We start from the raw sequence: 20,850 nt of genomic DNA, 5'->3' as shown, positions 1-20,850 counted from the left end.
TGCTTAGCAAGCTGCGCCAGAGCCGCTGGGGATGTTGGAACACTTGGTGCTCTTGGTTCCGCCAGTGATCTTGTTGCCGGACCACTTCCAGTTGGAGCAAGAGCCCTTACCGCAAAGGATGTAGGTCTCGACACCCTTGGAGGCGACGGTGCCAGTAATGCCGGAAACCTTGAGGTCGGTGATGGGGACACCGGTGGTGGGCTTGCCGGTAGGGGAGCCGTTCTCGTAGTCCTGCTGGATGACGATACCGTATTTGGCGATGTTGGAGAGGGTGATATCCTTGTAGGTGACGTTGGAGACGGAGCCAGTGGCGCCGGAGACGGTCTTGATACGGACACCGTTGTCGGAGTTGATGATCTTGGAGTTCTCGATGACAACATTCTTGACAACGTTGTTGGAGCGGCCACCGACGGAGCCGATGGACAGGCCGTGGCCACCGGAGCAGGTACCACCGACGAAGTGGATGTTGGTGCCAGAGTTAATGGCAAGGCAATCATCCTGGTTCTTGATGTTGGCGTTGGAGATGGTGATGCCAGTGGAGCTACCGACGTCGAAAGCGTCAGTGTTGTGACCACCGTTGGTCACATCACCAGCGGTGTTGTCGATGGTGATGTGGTCAAGGGTGAGGTCAGTGGCACCGTTGATGGAGAAACCCTGGACAGGGGTGTTCTTGACGTTCAAGTTGGAGATAGTGGACTGCTTCATGGAATGGGCGTAGAAGAACTTGGGCTTCGTCTTGCCACCGTTGGTGCCCTTGCCGTCCCACCACTTAGCGCCGTTGCCGTTGATAACGTGGCCGGAGGCACCCTTAACGGTGATTTTGGTACCGGAGACAGAGATGAGAGGACCTTCCCACTCCTTGTAGCCGAAGGTGGTGGTACCCTGGAAGGTAACGGTGGTTCCGTCCTTAAGCTTGGTAAGGTCGAGGGTGGTACCGGCGGGAACAGCGATGTTGTTCAGGACGATAGCAGTGCAAGAGGTCTTGCCCTTGATGGCGGAGGCAGCGTCCGAGAATGTGCAGCTGGCACGAGCATCCAGGCCCGTAGGAACAGCAGACACAAGCGCGCCAGCGCCGAGGAGGAGAGAAGCTTTGATGGCAACCATTGTGTTGTTGGTAAATGGAATGAGTGACTGAAGAAGCGAATGAATGAGAAAGAGCGAATGCAATGAATGACTGGTCAAATGATGGTGAGAGGCGTGAACCAGAGGTACTTATAGCAGCACCAGTCGCATGTACCGAAGCACCCGGCAAGCCTCCAGAAGCATGGTGCCGAGTGGATACGACCGAAGCTTGTCGCTCTTGGCCAAGCTTGTATCTACAGCAGATTAAGGGCCGCTGTGGAAATGAGTGGACCAAGCGAGTGGACCAAGCGAGTGGCGCCGATATCGACCCTTTTGACATGTAAGGCTGCAGGAGTTAATTCTCCGTGATCAGAGAAATACTACGTAGGCCTTAGCTTTGCAAGGCAACAGAGGAAGAAAACGATCAGTCTGTAACTTCATTATTGCGTTCAGTATTCATCGTGGTGAGATTGACGCCACGCAGCCACAACAACATGATTATTTGGCACAGAGGACAAGCTTTTCTCACGGAAGATCATGTGCCGTTCGTCCTCAAACAGGCAATGTGACCCTTGTCAGTTCAATTTGCAAGAGCAATGGTGAAACGAAACGCTTGCGATTCCGTGAGTCTAGGTGTGTGGCGTGTGGAGTGGTTTCCAAACACCTCGTGTTGACGCTTGACGAGCACAACGAGGTAGGCCCCGGAGATAAGGCAGGTCTCCGATTGATGGAATGTTTGCGCATTGGTGGTGCTCATATGAAGGGCGACAGATGTCAGTGAGATGGTGCCGGGAGCGGGACCGAAGATGGCGAGTACATGAACTAGATTTAGAACGGCAAGGTGCCCACTAGCCACACAGTAGCAATGCCACTAACCCACGCCTTACACCAGATTCTGCAGGCACGCATCAACGCTCATCTATCGAGGTCTCCATCTGTCTCGCCATGTAGCCTCAGCCCATTCTTCTGGGCCGTTACCCGAGCAGATTGTGACGTGCAGTCTGGAGCCTCGGCGACATGCATCCGCACGAATGGGCGACCGGTTCACCGCTATGTAGGCGTTGGACCCCCTTCGCTTCCAGAGAATTTGCAAACTTGGTTCCTTGCCTGACTCGAGTCTTTTACACCCCACAGTCCGTTGGCAATCGGACTCTGAAGCCCCCTTTTGGCAGAGTGTCCACGAACAGTGCCCAAGCCACCCAGTTCCTCAACAACACCCTCGCCATGTGTACTGCGTCTTCTCTCAGTTTGACGATCACGGCGTCTTGTACCTCACGAACCATCATGAGTCCCTTTTGAGGGTTTCCAAGATATCGAGCCAGCCAGTCTGCGCACCAGAAGAGGTAAAGACTGCGTGTACGAAAGAGCTGCAAACTTTCGTCGGTTACCCATGGCTCCGACGCCACTGTCACCTCCTTCTCCCCGTCAAGTGCATTGGCGAGCGTAAATGACAAAGATCCAATGGCGGGAAGGAGGAATGAACTGTCAATGAAGCCTACACTGGTGAGTTCGAAACATCTCGTTTTCAGCCTGTGTCCGACCTCGCGGATGGTGCTGGTCGATATCAGGTCCTCACTTGTGTACGGCATCATCATGTACTGCTCGTACTGGACAAGCTTACGATACGTAGAAACACCTGGCTGGTCCCTTATAAACCTTCGGGCATACTCACGCTCTGCATCGACCGGCGATTGCGGAACCAGATCCATACCGACCGACAGATGCACGTCTTGTAGAGCCTTGTAGCATACAGATTTCGTGAACCCGGTCGAGTTGTTATGAATACCAGAGATAGGAAGATCGTCCCGCACGCCTCGGAGAGCGGCTGGAATGCTGTTCTGGTTCGCCTTCCGCCAGACTTGGTACCGACGCTCCATGACGGTGTCCTGCGAGCCAGGTGATTGCGGTGGCTGGACAGGCACATCAAGCAAGGTCAACATGTCAAGCGCTGGCTCGAAAGAATTCTCGGTAAACAGCAAACGGTGAAAGGCATCAGCATAATCCTGGACAGGGAATTGGGTAATCAAGTTCGAAAGCGCGGGTTCTTTAACCTGGCGACCGATAAGGTCTGGCGTAGAGAATATCTCCAGATCCTCGTTGGTGATTGTGTTGACATGGAAGTCCAGGCTAATGCTGCAACGTGTGGCTTCTGTATTTTGACAATCGTACCACAAGGCTGCCTTTCTGGAGTTGTAGACGATTGTCATCGGGCTAGCCGGATTATTTTGACCGGCCGCCGAAAGTGTCATCAACGGCTGAGGTGTATCGGCACCTGCTAAGAAGAAATTGTGACTGCCAGATGGTCTTGTCCATCTGCTGTTGTGTGTCTCCCACACCAACGTGATCCTGTACTCGTCGAAAATGTCGCTGGAATCACCCTCTGCATGAAAGTCAGGAATACCAGCTGCTGAGTTGCCTTGTGATTTCCACTCATGGAAGTGAGTGGTGTTGGCCGCATTGACCGCGCCTCCCATGCGATAAGCTAGCAGCGCGATGCTGAGTGGGTGCAGGAGAGCGTGACTAACCGATTCGCTGTGTAGCAGGTCGCACAATGTGCCAGCATCTTGGTTGTTGTCAGTGTCGGTCAACACAATGTCCTCGTTATCGGCAATGTGGAGAGCAATAGCTTTGACAGCGTCAAGGGTTTCTGCCATCTGCACAAAGCTCTCGATTAGCTTGTCTGCATCGTCTCGTTTTCCGCACGCATTGCGGAGTTGACGAAGAAAGCTGTCGCGATACCGCTCTTTCTTCTCGCGATCCAACACGCTTCGAGGATCTTTCTGAAGAACGCAGGTCTGCTGGCGAAGTGCTATTCTGTCAGTAACAAGCCGGCCCTGATCGCATGCTTGATACGCGATGCCTACTTGAAAGGCTGCCGGTGCCTTCATGCTTGCTTTAAAGATTTGGAGTTGGCGGGTTTGGAGGTTAATCGTCTTCCGAAAAGTCCACAGCGATCGAGCTTGGCCAGGGTCTCGCTGCGGCAAGAATTCAAGATGAAGTGAAGTTGAGCCAGGCTCTGAGAAGTGGTGGAACGGTCGTTGATGATCAGGCAACGCGCTTGACAGTCGCAAATCGTTTGCCGCAGCTGAAGAGTAAAAGCAAAGCCCTCAAAGAACATGCTTGATAAACATTGCCATCAAAGGCGGAGCACGGTTACCGAGCTTGAACTTATCACTATTCTTTCGAACTGAATTTTTTTTGTTTGGCTACTGAAGTCCGGTGATGCATTGCGACAGGCTGACGAACAATAGTCAACCTGCTCTCGTTGTGAAAGGAGCCTATAGCCGTTGGTCTAATGGCTGATATGACACGGTCGCTGAAATTCGCTACCATGCAGTACGAGTAATGCGTGACTATCGGGGTTGCTGCTTGAGGCGAGCAGCGTTGCAACAGCAGGTAGACCCTGAGCCACTCTTTTATGAACTTGCAAGACTCTTTTTTGAAAGCAGGGGCCGCCTGATGGAACTTTCTCTACTGGAAGCCTGGGAAGGTAGACATATCGAGTAACACTCCCCATAACAACAATTCATACTTCTTGAAAGTTGAGAGTCAGATTAGTGAGGGTCTTCGATTCTATGCTCTAAAGTGCAGTTCTTTCTCACCCTTCCAATTATGTGCAGAATCGTGATTGGCAATATATGAGTATGAAGCGAAGTCAGAGAGAATTTCTAATGAAGCGATGTTGTGTACAAGAGTAGTGGTTGGGCGGTTGTTGAATCAACATCGATGACGTACCCCGCACTACGGCTGCCAATCCAAACGATTGCGCAGGACCCACTCTCGAAAGCAGCAACAACGCGGTCCTGCATCAACACAGCACGAATACCATCACCATAAGAGCTACTAATCATCTCAGAGTACTCACAGGGAAACATTTACCCAACTGGAGGACTTGCACAAGGACATTGGCAGTGATGGCATCTCCGGCACGACCTCGCAGATTCGCACCACTGAATCCAGAGAAGAAAAGGGAAGGGGATAAACGGCCTATCTTGAAGGGCGTCGTCTTCGATGTTGATGGAACACTGTGTTTACCCCAAAATTATATGTTTGCACAGATGCGGTATGGGTACGCTCACACAGGGTTGCAACTAGCACTGACAGACTCCAGGTCCGCTCTCGGCATTGACAAAGGCACAGACATCCTGGACTATATCTACTCCTTACCTGATTCCGAACAGGAAGAAGCTCAGGAAAAGGTTCGAGATATCGAGCGTACCGCGATGAAGAAGCAGAAGCCGCAAGCCGGTCTTGTTGAGCTCATGGACTACCTGGATTCGCGGGGCCTAAAGAAGGGCATCTGCACACGAAACTTTGATACACCTGTCGAACACCTCCTCACCACTTTCCTACCTTCATCAGAATTTAGTCCCGTTATCACACGCGAGTTCCGTCCGCCAAAGCCGGACCCTGCTGGTATCCTGCACATCGCAAAGCAATGGATGCACGAGGACGGCGGTGACAGTCTGATTATGGTTGGCGATTCCATCGACGACATGACTGCTGGGTTCCGTGCAGGCGCAGCTACAGTGCTACTTGTCAATGACGTCAACAAGCACCTTGCTGAGCATCAGCATACAGATCTTGTGGTGCAGCAGCTCGATGATTTGATTGAGATACTGGAGAATGGCTTCGAAGGCAGAGTTGAGGCTGATAAGGAGGACGTCGATGCGAAAGGACTGGTACAGGAAGCCACGAAGAAGAGCTGATGAGCGCTCCAAAACAATCGCCCTAAGCTCAAGACCTGTCAAGACAACGTAGCATTGTGTGCATGTTGGCATGCAAGGAACGTCGTGACGACAATTGATAACGGTCTCCGAAGCAACACAAGGTCGCAAGTACCCTGCATGTTTACTAGCTGCATTGCGTTGTGAGTATTGACAGTATGCAGGTACATCACTGCACAAACACCATCACAGTTGGTTGATTGGTTTAACGTTCTATGTGAGTGTGAGACTTTGGAAGACGATCTACCACATTTGCTGCGACAGTCTGAACCTTTCAAGTCTACACGCAACAGCTTAATCGGCACTGACCGCTACGCATTGCGCGCGATTGCCAAGATGGCGTGTTTACTCTGCGCCTATCGATGATGCAACCATTGTGGGGTAGGCTGGCGGCTGCACCAAGCTTCGGCCTTAAACCTTAGGCGCCCAACTCTCTGAAGCATCCCCAAGCTTCCCAAGCATTCTCTACGGACGCCTCCTCATCTCGCATGTGTTGGCGACAACTGCGAACCATTCATATCATGTGCATGCGAACTAAACACTGTAATGATGGCACTGAACACAGGTACCTCCTCCATCCGGGCATTGTCCGTGTCTCGCCGCGATTTGGCTGGTAAACCATCCCTTAGGTGCACACCAATCACGGGCTGTACATGCGACAAAGTTGACCCACACGACCACATCGTACGGCATCGCTTGGTATTCATAGCGAGGTCATCGTCCCTTGCACAAGAAACCCAAGCACCGTGAAGCGTCCGTTCGTCTGGGCACTTGCTTGCGCCTTCTTGATTCGGGGGGCTTGTTTATCTCAATTCGAGTTACCGGGTATATGCAAGCACTATATCTTCAGCACTCCCACCTTCCTGCCTTCGCAAGGCAACAAGAAAGTCCATCACCATGAAAAATTCACTCATTGCTGGCCTTTTGGCTGTCGCTGGCGCCAACTGCAAGCCGACCTCGCACATCGAGAGCGAGACCGTCAATGTCGAGAATTTGCAAACAGTACCTCAAGGGTGGACCGCAATTGGTGCTCCAGCAGGGTATCACAAGCTCCCCTTCCGCATTGCGGTTCGTTCGGTACGTCGTTTCAGCGTTCTTGTCCACAACTAAAGATGCATTCCGATGATTGAGATCTTCACACGTGGGCAAGGTCGCACCCGATCGCAGATCGCTGACTTTGCGCAGGCTGATAGTGTCATCCTAGAGCGAACGCTCATGGAGGTCTCAGACCCCAGTCATGCTCGCTATGGCAAACACCTGAAGCGTGATGAGCTCAAAGACCTTGTCAAGCCCCGTGCCGAGTCTACCAAGGCCGTTCTGAGCTGGCTTGAGGAGTCAGGTATCAGCTCTGCAGACATCAAGAACGACGGCGAATGGATCACTCTCCACGCCCCTGTCGAGAGAGCCGAGTCGATGCTGGGCACCACTTTCAAGACCTACCAGAACGAGGTTCGCCCAGATGTGAAGAGGATTCGATCTCTGAGCTATTCCGTGCCAAAAGCTGTCCGCGACCACATCGACATGATCCAGCCGACTACTCGTTTCGGCCAGATTAAGGCAGAGCGCAGCAACGTCCTTACGCAGGAAGCCGCTCCGTTCTCTGTTGCTGCAGTCAACGCCACTTGCAACACCACCATCACCCCAGCTTGTCTCAAGGACTTGTACAACTTCGCCGACTACAAGATTGACCCCAATGGTGCCGTGAAGCTCGGTGTGAGCGGCTTTTTGGAACAGTTGGCACGCTACGCGGACTTGCAACAGTTCACTTCGACATTTGCGCCAAACGCTGGTAGTAACTTCTCTTCCACTTCCGTAAATGGTATGTCTGTTGCTCTCAACTCAGCAAAAAGTCACTGACATCCGCAACAGGCGGCACGCTGGACCAGAACGCTACCGATGACAGTGTTGAGGCCAATCTTGATATTGACTACACAGTGGGTTTGGTCGACCCTAGCATCGAGACAACCTTCTACAGTACCGCTGGACGTGGCATCCTGGTCCCCGATCTTGATCAGCCATCTGAGGCGGACAACGCCAACGAGCCTTATCTTGATTTCTTCACTTACCTTGCGGGACTTCCCGATGACGAGCTTCCTCAGGTCCTTTCGACCTCGTATGGTGAGGATGAGCAGAGCGTGCCCGCCACCTATGCTAAGAAGGTGTGCGACATCATAGGTCAGCTCGGCACCCGTGGTGTGTCTGTCATCTTCAGCAGTGGAGATACCGGTGTCGGCTCAACATGCCAGACTAACGACGGCAAGAACACCACTCGCTTTTCGCCCATCTTCCCTGCTTCCTGCCCCTACGTTACTTCAGTCGGAGGCACTTACAGGGTGGAGCCTGAGCGGGCAGTCAGCTTCTCCTCAGGCGGTTTCTCTGATCTTTGGAAGCGTCCTGCTTACCAGGACAAGGCAGTCAGCACATATCTTGAGAAGCTTGGCAGCCAGTGGGAGGGTCTCTATAACCGCGATGGACGTGGTTTCCCCGATGTTGCTGCTCAAGGTCAGGGCTTCCGTGTTGTAGACAAAGACCGTCAGATCTCAGTTAGAGGCACTAGTGCCTCAGCACCTGTATTTGCTTCCGTCGTCGCACTCCTGAACAACGCTCGTCTTGCCGCAGGCCAACCTGCACTTGGCTTCCTGAACCCATGGATCTACAGCAAGGGCTACCAGGGCTTCACTGATATCAAGGATGGAGGTTCGACCGGATGCACTGGCAGGTCGATCTACTCCGGTCTTAAGGCGGCCCTGGTGCCTTATGCATCGTGGAACGCGACTGAGGGCTGGGACCCGGTTACCGGCTACGGTACGCCCAACTTCGGTGATCTGCTTGAGCTCTCACAAAGCCGGTCTTACAGTGTGCCTAAGGAGTGGCGGGCATAGGCCTCTCGTTTGCGGACCAAGCTGGGCATAGTAGTAATAATAGTGCTGTAGATTAGCATAATAACTTTAAAACAAACATTCGAATACCCCGTTGTCCTTCTTTTGAGTCGCTGAAACCACGAAGGCGAAGTTGAGGGACATGGCTTTGGATCTGCATAAGCGCTACTGCCTCGCTTCATTCGTCGTGGGCAGCCACAACCGTCAAGGTCCAAACCTTCTCGACACCTCAACTCCTCCCCCACACCAACCCAGACGCTTCCACTTTTATTTACGATGCTTTCTTATCCCGACATGCGATTACTAAACTTCTTGCCGTCTCGCCTTCGGCTTCAAGCCTGCGAAAGCATTCCGCCGCCATCCCTGCGAGCTGCCTCATCCGGTTAATGCTCTCTTATCTGCAACAAGCATTGGCCACGAAGCTTGAGCCGTCTCTCACTGTTACAACGAACCAGGAATGCTCTTCTGGAAGCACCGAACCGTTCGCCTTACATGAGTACCTTGACTATCGCTATTCCCGCTCTAGCGAGTCGCATCGTAGCGCACATGAGCGACTCGCGTGTCAAACATGCCTCACCAGCCTGATTGGTCGTTGCAACCAGGTACAAAATGAAAAGAGATATTACTCCGATATCTGGGTGGTGTGGAGGAGAACGGCTCCGGCGTGTGGGCCCGAGTTAAGCTTGTCGACGCGGTGGCGGGGCTTGGTGAAGCTTTTTCGCGGTAGCTTGGAGATGCTGGAGGTTGCCCGCGGTTCGAGACGTCCCCGTAAACAGCTTGCTGTTCCTGTCTACAGAGCCCTTTCGATAATACAGCTCTGGGCTTGTTTCAGACGAAAGGAATAGAGCCTATGATGCTTGTCGCAACAAGTCCATCGAAGAAGCAAGCTTACACAAGCTCAACACCGATGACTTGGGAGCTCGAAGAAGTTTGTGGAGTACGACAACGTCCTGCCTAATGCGGTATGAAGCCTATCCATGTTTGCCATCGATTCAAGCTATCACGGTCTGTGCAGTACAACCGTAGATAATGTCGCGTTGCGGTAGGTAAGCTCCGAGGTGACGTCGAGGCCTGATCCTGGGCCGATTTTGTACTTGAAGTCGAGCGCAGCCGCATCCTGATCTTTAGCAAGCTTTCGAGACAAGTTCCACGAACAGCCAATATGCAGCTCATTACCTCACTCCTGGCCATTGGTGGCATCGCGACCAGCGTTGCTGCACGCAACCCTGCTAAGTCTGTTGGCAAGAAGTTTGATCTTCCTAAGCCGCAGCTTGCTCGCTCCTCGCGTAATGTGCAGCATGTCAAGCGCCAGTACACCGTGAACGAGACAACGCCTATCATTACAGCTCCTACTGCTAAGAGTATGTATCGCAACAATAATTCCCAAGTCGAGTGCTAACCAAGCGATAGAGTTCGCTGTCAATGGTACTGCTGGTGCTATCCCGGACGTTAACTTCGACATTGGCGAGTCGTACGCTGGTCTTCTGCCTATCAGCGACAAGGTCAACGAGACCTCTGAGCTATACTTCTGGTTCTTTCCCTCGGGAAACCCAGATGCCGGTGATGAGGTCACAATCTGGCTTAACGGTGGCCCCGGTTGTTCGTCTCTCGAAGGTTTCTTGCAGGAGAACGGTCCTATTAGCTGGCAATACGGCAGCGGACCTCGCGCGGTCTACAACCCATGGAACTGGCAAGTACTTCCGGACCAACTCAGAAGGTTCAATCTCTGACTGCACATAGGGCAAACCTGACGAATATGGTCTGGGTTGAGCAGCCAGTCGGCACCGGGTTTACCCAAGGCACACCTACCGCAACTAGCCAGGAAGAGTCTGCTGCACAATTCCTCGGTTTCTGGAAGAACTTCATGGAGACTTTTGGTCTTACCGGTAAGAAGGTCTACATTGCCGGCGAATCGTATGCCGGACGTTACGTTCCATACATCGCAGATGCTATGCTGAACGAGAACAACACCGACTACTACGATGTCAAGGCTGCCATGATCTACGACCCCAGTGTCGCCGAAGACACTCTGCTCGAGGACATCCCGGCTGTTCCTTTCGTCGATCGCTGGTCTGGTCTCTTCAACTTCAACGAGACCTTCACCAAGGACATCCATGACCGCGCTGACAAGTGCGGATACACCAAGTACATGGAGAAGTACCTGACCTTCCCTCCTGTCAGCAAGCTTCCCACACCTTCTCACAACGCCTCGAACCCCGAGTGTGCTATTTGGTCAGACATCTACAACGCTGTCATGTTGACCAACCCCTGCTTCGACGTGTACGCCGTTGCTACTACCTGCCCTCTACTCTGGGACGTACTCGGCTTCCCCGGGTCATTCGACTACCTCCCTCCTGGTGAGGACAACGTCTACTTCAATCGCACTGCCGTGCAGAAGGCCATCAACGCACCCATCCAGGAATGGAACGAGTGCTCCAACGGCGTTCTTGACACCGACACGTCGCCCCAGTCCAGCTGGGAAGTCATTCCCCGCATCACCGAGAAGCTTGACCGCTTCGTCATCGTCCACGGCGAGCTCGACTACATCCTTCTGTACAACGGCACTCTCATGACCATCCAGAACATGACCTGGGGCGGTCTGCAGGGCTTCCAGGAGGCTCCCAAGGACGAGTTCTTCGTGCCATACCACGAGGACATCAGCCTGACCAGCTTGAGTGCCAAGGGTGTCATGGGTACGACTCATACTGAGCGCAAGCTCACTTGGGTCAGCCAGGCTCTGTCTGGACACATGGTGCCTCAGTACCAGCCCAGCAGTGCGTACAGGCAGGCTGAGTTCCTGCTTGGCCGTATTCCCAGTCTGACATCGACCGAGCCGTTCACCACGCTCAAGGGCAACTCGACTGCGAAGAGGGATCTTGGGGTTATGCGCGGCTACTAAGCACGGAATTGTGGGTAGTGTAGATGACTTGATGATGTAATGTATGTTGCCTTTGGCGCACAAGTGAATGATTTGGATGATTCTTCATCAAGCTTCTCTCGAACCTTCTGTGACTCGGTGCAATTGTTTGCCCATTAATGGCAAGAGGACGCCCTTGGTTTTCCGGTGCAAAGAGGACCCTGTTCGGCAGCTTTCCGCCTCAACTGCCCCACGATGACCTCCGCCCTTCTCCCCGCCGGGCCAACGACATCAATACCAGCATGCCCACCATGACATCTTTCCGTACAGCAACATCTCTACGCCCACTTGGCCCACCAAACAAGCCATCATGTCGACCATAGACCTGCCATTGACGCGCGAATCCATCGTCGCCGCACACGCCCTTATCAAACCACACATTCACACCACGCCGGTGCTCACCAACACCACGCTCTCGCACCTCGCCTCCACGCCCCAACGGCCTGAAGCACTGAGGGGCACGCCATGGGAGGGACAAGAGCCGGCGAAGCCGAAGATCAGGCTATTCTTCAAGGCGGAGAATTTCCAGAAAATTGGGGCGTTCAAGGTTAGGGGCGCGTTCCACGCGGTGCTGAGGCTGGTCGAGGAGAAGGGGATTGAGGAGGTTAGGAGGAAAGGGGTGGTTACGCATAGCTCTGGTATGTCTGCTCCCTACGCAATTGCCTTGGTGATGGGCAGGTGGGTGAGAAGGCACACTTGGTCCTCTCACCCCAACTCCACACCACACTTGCCAACCCATCCATAGAGCCCGCAATGGATTTTAACGCATCTATACACAGGCAACCACGCCCAAGCCCTCGCCCTCGCCGCCCGCACCCTCTCGGTCCCCGCCCACATCGTCATGCCGTCCATCTCGACGCCCAGCAAGATCTCCGGCACCCGCGCGCAGGGCGCCATCCTGCACTTCTCCGGCTCGACCGCCGCCGAGCGCGAAGCCGTCGTCGCAGACATCATCAAGGAGACGGGCTCGACCCTGATCCCGCCGTACGACCACCCGCACATCATGCTCGGCCAGGGGACTATGGCGCTCGAGTTCGAGGAGGAGGTCGCCAAGATGCTGGAGGAGAAGCCCGAGTTGAGCGTGCACTACAGAGAAACTCGCGGCGAGGAAGAAGGGAAAGCGAAGGGGCGGAAGGGAGGCGTGTTAGACGCGCTCATCGCGCCGTGCGGCGGCGGCGGCATGCTGTCTGGCAACGCGATATACTTCCACTCCACGCCCACCCTTGTCTTCGGTGCCGAGCCAGAGTTCGAGGGCGCAGATGATGCGCGCCGCGGCGTCGCGGCCGGCGAGCGCATCACCTCTGTCAAGACTCTCACGATCGCGGATGGGCTGCGCACACCGTTGGGTCCGCACACCTGGAAGGTTATAAGTGACAAGGATTATGTGGCCGGTCTCTACGCCGTCACTGAACAACACATCAAAGACGCACTGCGCCTCGTTTTGGAGCGGATGAAGTGTTTCGTCGAGCCCTCCGCGGTCGTGGGCCTCGCCACCGTACTCTTCAACGAGGATTTCAGGAGGCTAGTAGAAAAAGAAGCAGGCGAGGAAGGGTGGGATGTTGGGCTCATATTCAGTGGAGGGAATACGACTATCGAAGCCATTGTGAAGATGTTCGGCGACGTGGATAAGAAGGAGGCTGCGAGGGGAGAGGGTGTTGTAGGCGCCGACGGTAAGGAGGTGGCTGAGAATGTTGCTGGGTGAGGAAGTCTGGAGGGCCCTGGTATGTGGAGCTATGTCGAATGGGAAGTGATGGTGGTGTGTTAGCTACAATGTCTCAATGGTGAGTGATCACACAAGCATTGATGAGCGTGGAGTAAGTCAAGTAAGATCGTTGTATTGATGTTGTTGATGTACAACAACATGAAGAAGTCTATGCTACTGACCACCAAGGCCACTACAGCAGCTGTTCCGGGTGCTACCCACAAAATACCAATCCAGACACCATCAAACACCAACACCAATCTACTCCACCACAACAATCCTTTTCTTCACCTCCTGGTGCTCCTTCCTCACAAAATCAGCGTCGTCGGTCACGGCCAGCAAAACCTTGCCGGCCGTGACCACGAAGTTTATCTCCTCCAAAACGCGCAGGAAGGCGTCGTCGACCGGGAAGAGGCGGAAATCGGTGCGAATATGGAGATCGAGGAAGCGGAGATTGCAAAACCCATAATTTGGGTTTGTGAGACGAAGAAGAAGTTGTGCGGAGGGGCAGAATGCCATCATCTGGTCGACAGTCGTGACCTTTCGGCTTTGGCGGCCAATCCAGCTTGTTCGCGGAACGGTGAAGTCAGTTTGAGAAGTGAAGTAGTAGTTCTCAAGAACGATCTCGATGCGCATTGAGCGCAGGTGGTGACGAAGATAAGGGTGCGGAAGCGGAGCCGGAAAGGAGGTAAGGTAGTCAGATGCCAGGTTGTAGGGAGCATTGTGCTTGAAGCTGAAGTTGAAGTTCCCGTAGAAGGCTTCCATGAAGAATGAAGCGAAGTCGACGGAGACGTTGCGGATCCTGTTGACGGCATAGTGGCGGTTGAGGATGTTGAAGATATGCGGACTAATGACGGTATTGAACCTTGAAGTCTCAGGAAACATAGTTGTGGCAACAATTTTGAAGATCTGCAGGAGCAGTTCGTCTGGCAGACGAGAAAGCTGAGGACCGAGCGTAGAAACGGAGGCTAGGATGGCAATATGTGGCATCGAAGCTGACGTCGGGGTAACCGGCTGAGTGCTCATCTTGACGGTAATGGCTTGAAGGGGAGTTTTGAGCTGACGTGATTGAGAGAGAGAGAGAAGAACGTTCGGTAGCTGAAGAGGCTGGGAAGTGCGAAGAGTGGGCCTTTATGTAGGGAGCCTCTATAAGCCTGCGCTGTGGAGCATGTCGAGCATGGTGCTCTCATCGTGAGTTCAAAGGAGGTTGGGGACGCAGACGTTTGTCATATGGAAACTTGAAGATTGGTGAAAGCTGGGCTCGCTGTCGCCTACGTGCATCGTTATTCGTCGAAGTGCCTGATGTCGGAGACTGGAGAAGGGAACGGCCCTTGTCTAGCCGACTCCGCGATCGTGTCTAGTGCCTGGGACCTTAGCGATCGAGCTCCGATTGGCAAGACTTTGGCCGTATCGTAACGCCAAGCGAAAGCCGGCAACAGGTATCGTGGAAGAGCTCTTCATCCTCATCGTTGTTGCTCCAATCGCGCCTGGAAAGGGGCTGGCATCGTGAGTTCGAGTCTCCGCGGGACTTCAGTTGGAGAGGCAGCATCCTTGGGAGCGAGAATGTGTAGGGTGACTGCAAGCGCGATAAGCATTGGGTTCAGAGGTGAAATGCCGAGCAGCGACAGTACTGGTCATCTTCGCTTGTAGAGCCAGCATGCACACAACGCATTTATAGGAGGGTTGTTGACGGCGGTTCTCGGGGTGTGAGCCGCTCGTGCAGTGTCCGTTCCGGTAGCAGCAAGGTGACATGGAAGAGATGGATGCGAGGGCAGCATGGCTCTCTTCGATGTAAACAGCACTCGAGTCATCGGCTCGTTGGAAGTAGAAGCGTTTGCGAGAGGTTTCAATCGTTCGTATGGCCGTTGTTGCGGATTGGGAATGTTCTTCCAGACACAAGTAGCAATGTTTGCCGTTGTGTTTTCAGAACCCCAGTGACGCAGTAGGACTTTCGCCTTACATCACGCTCACCATGAGTAGGAGCGAGGCGATGCAGGCAGTCTGCTGGAAGGTTGCGAAATGAAGCTTCCGAGCAAGTGGCGATCCTCGTAGATTGAGCAGACCTGTGACAACGATGAGTGCACATCCGGAGGCAAAGGACATTGAGAGAGGCGGACATGGACGATGTGACTGCTTGCTGGCTAGTTTCAGTTGAGAAAGTCAGATGTTGGCTCAAATAGTACGAGATCGAAGATGATGACTGTGCTGCTACGCCATTACTGTGACTGTTGGACTGCTGGACTGCTGCAAGCTGTGTGAGTGTGTCAGTGTGGTTAGTGCAGAGGTGAGATGATTCGAACGTCTGCGAAGCTGTTACGCTTGCATGACTGTTCGATGATTGAATGTTGACGATACCGCTGCTCGCTACAAAGCCATGTGAAGGCTCGAGCTGCTGAGCGTTGGCACAAGCATTGGTGATGGATTATGGTGTTGAAGTGAGAGGAAAGCACAGCGGAGAAGACGTTGTTTACTGGCGGTCCGTGCGCCGGCTCCAGTTGCGGTTGCCCCGCAAGCGACACCGCTAAAGTCATCTCACCTGGAAGCGGTCTGAAGCTTCCACCTCCAATGTGCAATCGGACGAAGGCATTGGAGATGCCATGACCAAGAGGCCTTACGAAAGTATAGCAGCCTCGCCGTATGCAGCGCCCTCTGGTCGGCAAGCCTCTCACGATGCTGACGGCGACGGAAGTCACGAGGATGGTGAAGGGTCATCGCTAAAGAAGCCGCGATCCTTCATGGCCACTTTGGTATGTCGAAATGCTTCATTTTCGACCGGATCAATGCTAATCTACGCAGGCCTGCGATATCTGCCGATCCAGGAAGACACGATGTGACGAAGACCGACCAAAATGTGGCTATTGCCGGACCATGAATCTGGAGTGCACTTATCAAGTACCTCGGGCTACCAAAAAGGACCAGTCGATGACTGTGGCGATCAATGCTATCCGTCGTCTCGAAGCCAAGATTGAAGATCTGACGGCGGTGGTGAGTGCTTCGAAGAGCGCACCTGCAGCGCCTACCCCAACCCCTGCACCGGCCCTGGACCATCGTTCGCCAATCTCAGCTTTCTCACAACCAAGTCCAAGGAATGATGCTCAAGGACCGCTTGTGCCGCGTCATGATCGATTGAGTGTTCATGAGCTTGCCATGTCACCGCAAGCTGCGGCGACACCAGGCAAGAGTCCGTTCGCCCTACCTGAGATGCAGAGCAAGGTACCACTTTCATTCAGTCAGCATCGAGTCGCTATATGGCCTGCAGTCAAACAGGTCTTGCCCTCAGAGTTTGTTGCAGCATGTGCAGAGTTACCTCAGGATTACGTCGCCCAGATCGAGAGCCACCGGGCGCCATTGCCAGTACACATTGATCCACCGATGGGTGCACACCCGGACTCGTGGTTGATGGACCTACCACAATCTGTTGTAAAGAGTATCGCCAATGCTTACTTCGCTGTCTTCCATCGCAACTCACCAGTTCTTGACAAATTCCACTTCTACTCGAGTACACTGGGCTCAGCGGTCCAGACCGAATTTGGTTTCGACATCGAATCATGCTTGGTACTGTCAGTACTCGCCCTAGGCTGCCTCGCCGTGAAGGCACATGAGGAGGGAGACTTTGCCTTACCATCGCGCTTTGGTTTACACGAAGGTGGCTTCGTTCGTCCAGACTGGTATGAGCTCATTTTGGACGATCAACCGGGACTGAAGTTCTTCAACGAAGCTCGAAAGCGATTCGGTTTCCTTATGACTCAGAACGGGCTACAGGCAGGCCAATACTACATGTTATCGACGCTTTACTATGCGCAGACCTTACGACCGATGGACTCTTGGACGACTGTAAACAGAGCAGCGCTGTGCTGTACAAGCATCCTGACGCGTTCGGAAATTGTTGACTTTGATGAGTGGGAAGGCGACATGTTCTCTCGGCTTTTCTGGAACACGCTGATGTACGAGACCGTCATTACACAGGAGTTGGATACTCTACCTCACAGCGGACTCCTCGAGTTCGAGCCTGACATACCGCTGCCGAAGTTCACACCCTGCCCCCGACCGAAGACCTCCATCTCTGGACTCATCACAGACGAAGATGAGTCGTTGTTCAACTTCCATTTTCTTGCTCAGGCTGCACATAGAATCATTCTTACCCGAGTCAAGCAGAACATATACTACTATGCTGCGAAAGAAGCCTTCCCAAACGCCGGCATCACCGCGGAGATGCACCATCAGCTCGAGCAATGGCGCGCAAATCTGCCGCCAACACTGCAATTCGCAGACAGCGAGAGCGCTGACGACTCACCCAGTCCTGCGCATGTCATTGCGAAAGCTATGTTGCGCAGTCGCTATCTTGTCGCAAAGTTCCACATTGGCCGGCCTTTCCTTTACAAGGCGCTGCATGTGCCGGAGTTCACCAATGATGCGGAGTATCGGGAGGTACGAGAGGGTCTTCGAGGTGGTATGTACTGGCCGACAACCATGGGTCTTTGCACCCAGATGCTGTCAGCCTTGCCGATCAAGTTTGGGTGGTGCTGTCAGTGCTTCGGGCAGGTGCTGCTATTTCACGCTGTCGCGCGATCATCAGACGCAAAGCTGAGGGAAACGTTACCAGAAGGCTGGCAGGAGTGGTTGCAGATCATGATGGTGCTCATCGAAAAGTGTGCCAGGGAAAGCCCGGGTATTGCGAAGGATTTCGAGTTGCTCAGCTTATTGTAAGGATCGCTCGGTAGCCGAGATACCGCACCCCACAGACAATTTGATGAGGGTGGTGATGTGAACTGTCGATTGGTGTGCTATCGAAGGGCGAATGTCTACAGTGCGAGGGCACGGAGCTGGCCGATGAGCGCGCCTGCGGCACGGACACAATCCGACAGCATACCCCTGAAAACTTTCGATATGGTCTTTTCCCATGCTGACATCACAGGTTTTCGCATTTGCGAAGAGAAACTCCCTGGCTACCTCCGTAGCCAAGTTCTAGACCGGCTTGTGTTGAGGGGGCGATAAGGTATCGCAAATACCACTGTGGCAGACCGCATGCAGCGTCATTGTCGCAAGGACGTGGGATTGCAGTCAACAAGGAAAGCAGCGCGTTCTTAGAGCGCGTTCCTGAGTGAAACAGACCCTTCGCAGCGTGTTGCGGTGCGACAAGACCAGTCGTTAGGTGTGGTGAGGCAGGTGTTTCAGTTTTGTTGTGGAGGCTTACGCGTCGATCATGCTTGTTGCATGGCTGTGCACGTAAATTTAGCCCTATACGAGACTTGACGGGCTAGGCAACCAGGCTTTGATTGTCCCGAGAAGCTTGAGCCTCTACGATCGTGCTGAGATTCGAGAGTCTTGATTCAGGCCTTCTGCATTCTTCAAGCACCTCACAACAAGCAACCAACCTTTGATTTGACGTGTTCAGCTTCGAGCCTCCAGGCCAAGATGCAGCCCCATCGAGACGGTAGGGCGGCACTTAGCGGCATGAGAGCGGCCGCTTTCCCCTATTAGCGTGTACTATCATCATAACGGCAGCAGATCCCTGTCACTCTAAAGGACGAGGAAGCAATCAGGAGTGTGGCTTTGACACTTGTTGCGCTTGTTGCACCTTCAACAGCCCTTCGCTCTTTCCCTTTCCCTTCGCTGTATGCACCTTCGTGCCTTCCCTCCTTTCGCCGACCCCGCCGCTGTTTGTCCGCCGGTGTTGGGAATTTACTGAAGACGCGAACGCTGACGCAAGCCCGCCTACGCCTTTTCCGTCGTCTCCGCCGGCAACGAATCACAGCCCTACGAGTCCATTGACACACCCTGAGCCCGCCTGTCATTCTTTCGCCCCGCACATAACCACTACCCAAGGCTGGTATGGGGGACTACTCGTACCACTCGTTGGCGAACATGGGGCCCCAGGGTCGATTTCGCCGACCACTGTTGATCGCGATACCTATAGTGCTGCTGTTCATGATTTACAGCTCAAGCTTCAGCTATACGCCTCGTGGTGCGATAGAACCTCAAATAGAGTGAGTAGCCATCATGTTGTTTCAACATACCTGCGCTAATCACAGCCTGTCAACAGCTTTCCCACCGCGCAAAATGTCTCGCTCGTCGAGGAAGACCCTACCATGCCCGCGATAATAAAAGCCCTCTACGGCCCCATCTTACACCCCATTGACGCCGCGAACTTCACCGACGAGGATGGCGATGTATACCACCTGCATGGCAAGCCAAAGTTCACGCAGAAGCTGGGAAAGAAGGTGCTCATCTTGGACATCGACAGCAGGCCGCTCACGGGTGAGGGCCAGCTCATGAACAAGGAGCTGAAGTGGAAGGGCATGCGACCCCTCTCTGCGGGCATGCTTAGCCATTATATGTTTGGTAGGCAGCGCAGACCTTTAGTGCATTATGCACGCACTGACATGTGACAGCAAGCATCCATGGTTACGACTACAAGTTTATCCGCGCACCAGACTACGCCGACCGCTGGGGCACCTGGGTCAAGGTGCCCATGATGAAGGAGGCCCTCAAAACACACGACTACATCGTCTTCATGGACTCAGATGTTATGTTCCACTACCCGCACCTGCCGCTGGAGTGGCTGCTCAACTACTGGAACATGACCGACGACACCCTCGCTATGATGTCCATCGACCCCAACGAGCCGCAGAACTACGACGCTAAGGGCAACCGCTACCTCAATACCGGTTTCGTTATCGCTCGCCAAAGCAAGCGCACACAAGAGATGTACAAGGCTTGGGCTGAATGCCCATCTGAGACAAAGTACAAGGGCTGCGCCAGGTGGAAGCAGGACTGGGCGCACGAGCAGGCTGCATTCGGCAACTACCTGCGTTACGACTACGACCGACCAGACGACATCCGCGTTCTTCCCTGCGTCGAGGCGAACGGTGCCCCGGAGGCCGAGAGCCGTGGCGGGTGCAAGGGCGTCTTCGTCAGGCACTTCTGGGTTGACAAGGGCCTCGTAGCTAAGAACCTGGCGGACTCCGTTATGCAGTACTTCCTCCCAAGACTGCACCAGCTCTACCTCTCAACTGCGAGCGAACACATCGTTGACGCCAAGGGCTTCAAGCTGGAGGGTGCAGAGCTGGTCGAACTGACCACCGAAGAGAAGGAAGCCCAGAAGAAGGAGGGTACCAAGAACCAGAAGGACGAAGGCTTCTAGAAGATATCTTCTTCCGAGCACACACAATATCCTCCAGTCCGTACAGGTTTCGCGCCAGCGCAATCACCCCACTGGCAATCGTCACGCAACTCCGCACGCGGCGATCATCTTCTCGCTACCGCAACGGGACTCGGCGAAGTCATCTCTCCAACTCCCAACTCAGATACCCACGCATCTTCGAGTCCCAACCCCCAATTTCACGATACTTTACCGCGATCAACATCAGCGCTGAATCTAGCATCGTAACAGCAACACAGACGAGTTAGATTACGACAACCATTATTCTGTCATCACTGTATATTAGAGATGGGCCAGCTTAGGCTCGAGGTGTTTTACGATGGCATTCGGCATTCTTACCACAAATACTGGCATGACATAGACACCCAATGATAGATAGGGGAAGGCAAGGCGTGGCGATT

At 53.7% G+C, this 20,850-nt stretch overlaps 9 protein-coding genes across 9 annotated transcripts; 6 read left to right on the top strand and 3 right to left on the bottom strand.

The window, feature by feature from the left end:
* Window positions 1-3: 3 nt before the first annotated feature.
* BU25DRAFT_391678 (glycoside hydrolase family 28 protein) lies at window positions 4-1,104 on the bottom strand (the record flags this gene model as incomplete). Its single annotated transcript, XM_033704621.1, has 1 exon — window positions 4-1,104. The coding sequence occupies one exon, from the start codon at window positions 1,102-1,104 to the stop codon at window positions 4-6; it is 1,101 nt and encodes a 366-aa protein (XP_033562334.1).
* Window positions 1,105-1,968: 864 nt separating this feature from the next.
* BU25DRAFT_467476 (uncharacterized protein) lies at window positions 1,969-3,950 on the bottom strand (the record flags this gene model as incomplete). The annotated part of the gene is made up of 2 exons (XM_033710717.1): window positions 1,969-3,582; window positions 3,613-3,950. The coding sequence occupies 2 exons, from the start codon at window positions 3,948-3,950 to the stop codon at window positions 2,184-2,186; spliced, it is 1,737 nt and encodes a 578-aa protein (XP_033562333.1). The 3' UTR covers window positions 1,969-2,183.
* Window positions 3,951-4,867: 917 nt separating this feature from the next.
* On the top strand, window positions 4,868-5,890 carry BU25DRAFT_366712 (HAD-like protein). Its single transcript, XM_033703854.1, has 2 exons — window positions 4,868-5,125; window positions 5,174-5,890. The coding sequence occupies exons 1-2, from the start codon at window positions 4,977-4,979 to the stop codon at window positions 5,769-5,771; spliced, it is 747 nt and encodes a 248-aa protein (XP_033562332.1). The 5' UTR covers window positions 4,868-4,976; the 3' UTR covers window positions 5,772-5,890.
* Window positions 5,891-6,266: 376 nt separating this feature from the next.
* BU25DRAFT_391670 (tripeptidyl-peptidase-like protein) lies at window positions 6,267-8,703 on the top strand. The gene is made up of 3 exons (XM_033704620.1): window positions 6,267-6,857; window positions 6,975-7,608; window positions 7,659-8,703. The coding sequence occupies exons 1-3, from the start codon at window positions 6,687-6,689 to the stop codon at window positions 8,669-8,671; spliced, it is 1,818 nt and encodes a 605-aa protein (XP_033562331.1). The 5' UTR covers window positions 6,267-6,686; the 3' UTR covers window positions 8,672-8,703.
* A 1,127-nt stretch (window positions 8,704-9,830) lies between these two features.
* Window positions 9,831-11,567, top strand: BU25DRAFT_457995 (carboxypeptidase cpdS precursor; the record flags this gene model as incomplete). The annotated part of the gene is made up of 3 exons (XM_033710162.1): window positions 9,831-10,029; window positions 10,079-10,385; window positions 10,409-11,567. 3 exons carry the CDS (start codon window positions 9,831-9,833, stop codon window positions 11,565-11,567), a joined length of 1,665 nt encoding a protein of 554 aa, XP_033562330.1.
* A 144-nt stretch (window positions 11,568-11,711) lies between these two features.
* On the top strand, window positions 11,712-13,552 carry BU25DRAFT_366704 (tryptophan synthase beta subunit-like PLP-dependent enzyme). The gene is made up of 2 exons (XM_033703853.1): window positions 11,712-12,223; window positions 12,365-13,552. The coding sequence occupies exons 1-2, from the start codon at window positions 11,896-11,898 to the stop codon at window positions 13,285-13,287; spliced, it is 1,251 nt and encodes a 416-aa protein (XP_033562329.1). The 5' UTR covers window positions 11,712-11,895; the 3' UTR covers window positions 13,288-13,552.
* Window positions 13,549-14,313, bottom strand: BU25DRAFT_490774 (uncharacterized protein; the record flags this gene model as incomplete). The annotated part of the gene is made up of 1 exon (XM_033711514.1): window positions 13,549-14,313. One exon carries the CDS (start codon window positions 14,311-14,313, stop codon window positions 13,549-13,551), a length of 765 nt encoding a protein of 254 aa, XP_033562328.1.
* A 1,777-nt stretch (window positions 14,314-16,090) lies between these two features.
* On the top strand, window positions 16,091-18,430 carry BU25DRAFT_410251 (uncharacterized protein). Its single transcript, XM_033706238.1, has one exon. It carries the CDS (start codon window positions 16,156-16,158, stop codon window positions 17,992-17,994), a length of 1,839 nt encoding a protein of 612 aa, XP_033562327.1. The 5' UTR covers window positions 16,091-16,155; the 3' UTR covers window positions 17,995-18,430.
* A 689-nt stretch (window positions 18,431-19,119) lies between these two features.
* On the top strand, window positions 19,120-20,431 carry BU25DRAFT_340302 (uncharacterized protein; the record flags this gene model as incomplete). The annotated part of the gene is made up of 3 exons (XM_033702806.1): window positions 19,120-19,274; window positions 19,331-19,629; window positions 19,680-20,431. 3 exons carry the CDS (start codon window positions 19,120-19,122, stop codon window positions 20,429-20,431), a joined length of 1,206 nt encoding a protein of 401 aa, XP_033562326.1.
* Between the last annotated feature and the right edge of the window lie 419 nt (window positions 20,432-20,850).

This window comes from Macroventuria anomochaeta (assembly GCF_010093625.1).
Source record: "Macroventuria anomochaeta strain CBS 525.71 unplaced genomic scaffold BU25scaffold_14, whole genome shotgun sequence".
NCBI classification, from domain to species: domain Eukaryota; kingdom Fungi; phylum Ascomycota; class Dothideomycetes; order Pleosporales; family Didymellaceae; genus Macroventuria; species Macroventuria anomochaeta.
Note: the sequence above shows the minus strand (reverse complement) of the source record. Positions and strands in the feature narration are given on the sequence as shown.

Excerpts from the sequence above, each read along its gene's own strand:
- BU25DRAFT_366712 (XM_033703854.1), top strand. The coding sequence starts at position 4,977 with ATGGCATCTCCGGCACGACCTCGCAGATTCGCACCACTGAATCCAGAG. Across the intron at positions 5,126-5,173 it reads TATATGTTTGCACAGATGCG|GTCCGCTCTCGGCATTGACA; the intron begins GTATGGGTACGC and ends GACAGACTCCAG.
- BU25DRAFT_391670 (XM_033704620.1), top strand. The coding sequence starts at position 6,687 with ATGAAAAATTCACTCATTGCTGGCCTTTTGGCTGTCGCTGGCGCCAAC. Across the intron at positions 6,858-6,974 it reads AGCTCCCCTTCCGCATTGCG|GCTGATAGTGTCATCCTAGA; the intron begins GTTCGTTCGGTA and ends GACTTTGCGCAG. Across the intron at positions 7,609-7,658 it reads CTCTTCCACTTCCGTAAATG|GCGGCACGCTGGACCAGAAC; the intron begins GTATGTCTGTTG and ends CATCCGCAACAG.
- BU25DRAFT_366704 (XM_033703853.1), top strand. The coding sequence starts at position 11,896 with ATGTCGACCATAGACCTGCCATTGACGCGCGAATCCATCGTCGCCGCA. Across the intron at positions 12,224-12,364 it reads GGTGGTTACGCATAGCTCTG|GCAACCACGCCCAAGCCCTC; the intron begins GTATGTCTGCTC and ends ATCTATACACAG.
- BU25DRAFT_410251 (XM_033706238.1), top strand. The coding sequence starts at position 16,156 with ATGAATCTGGAGTGCACTTATCAAGTACCTCGGGCTACCAAAAAGGAC.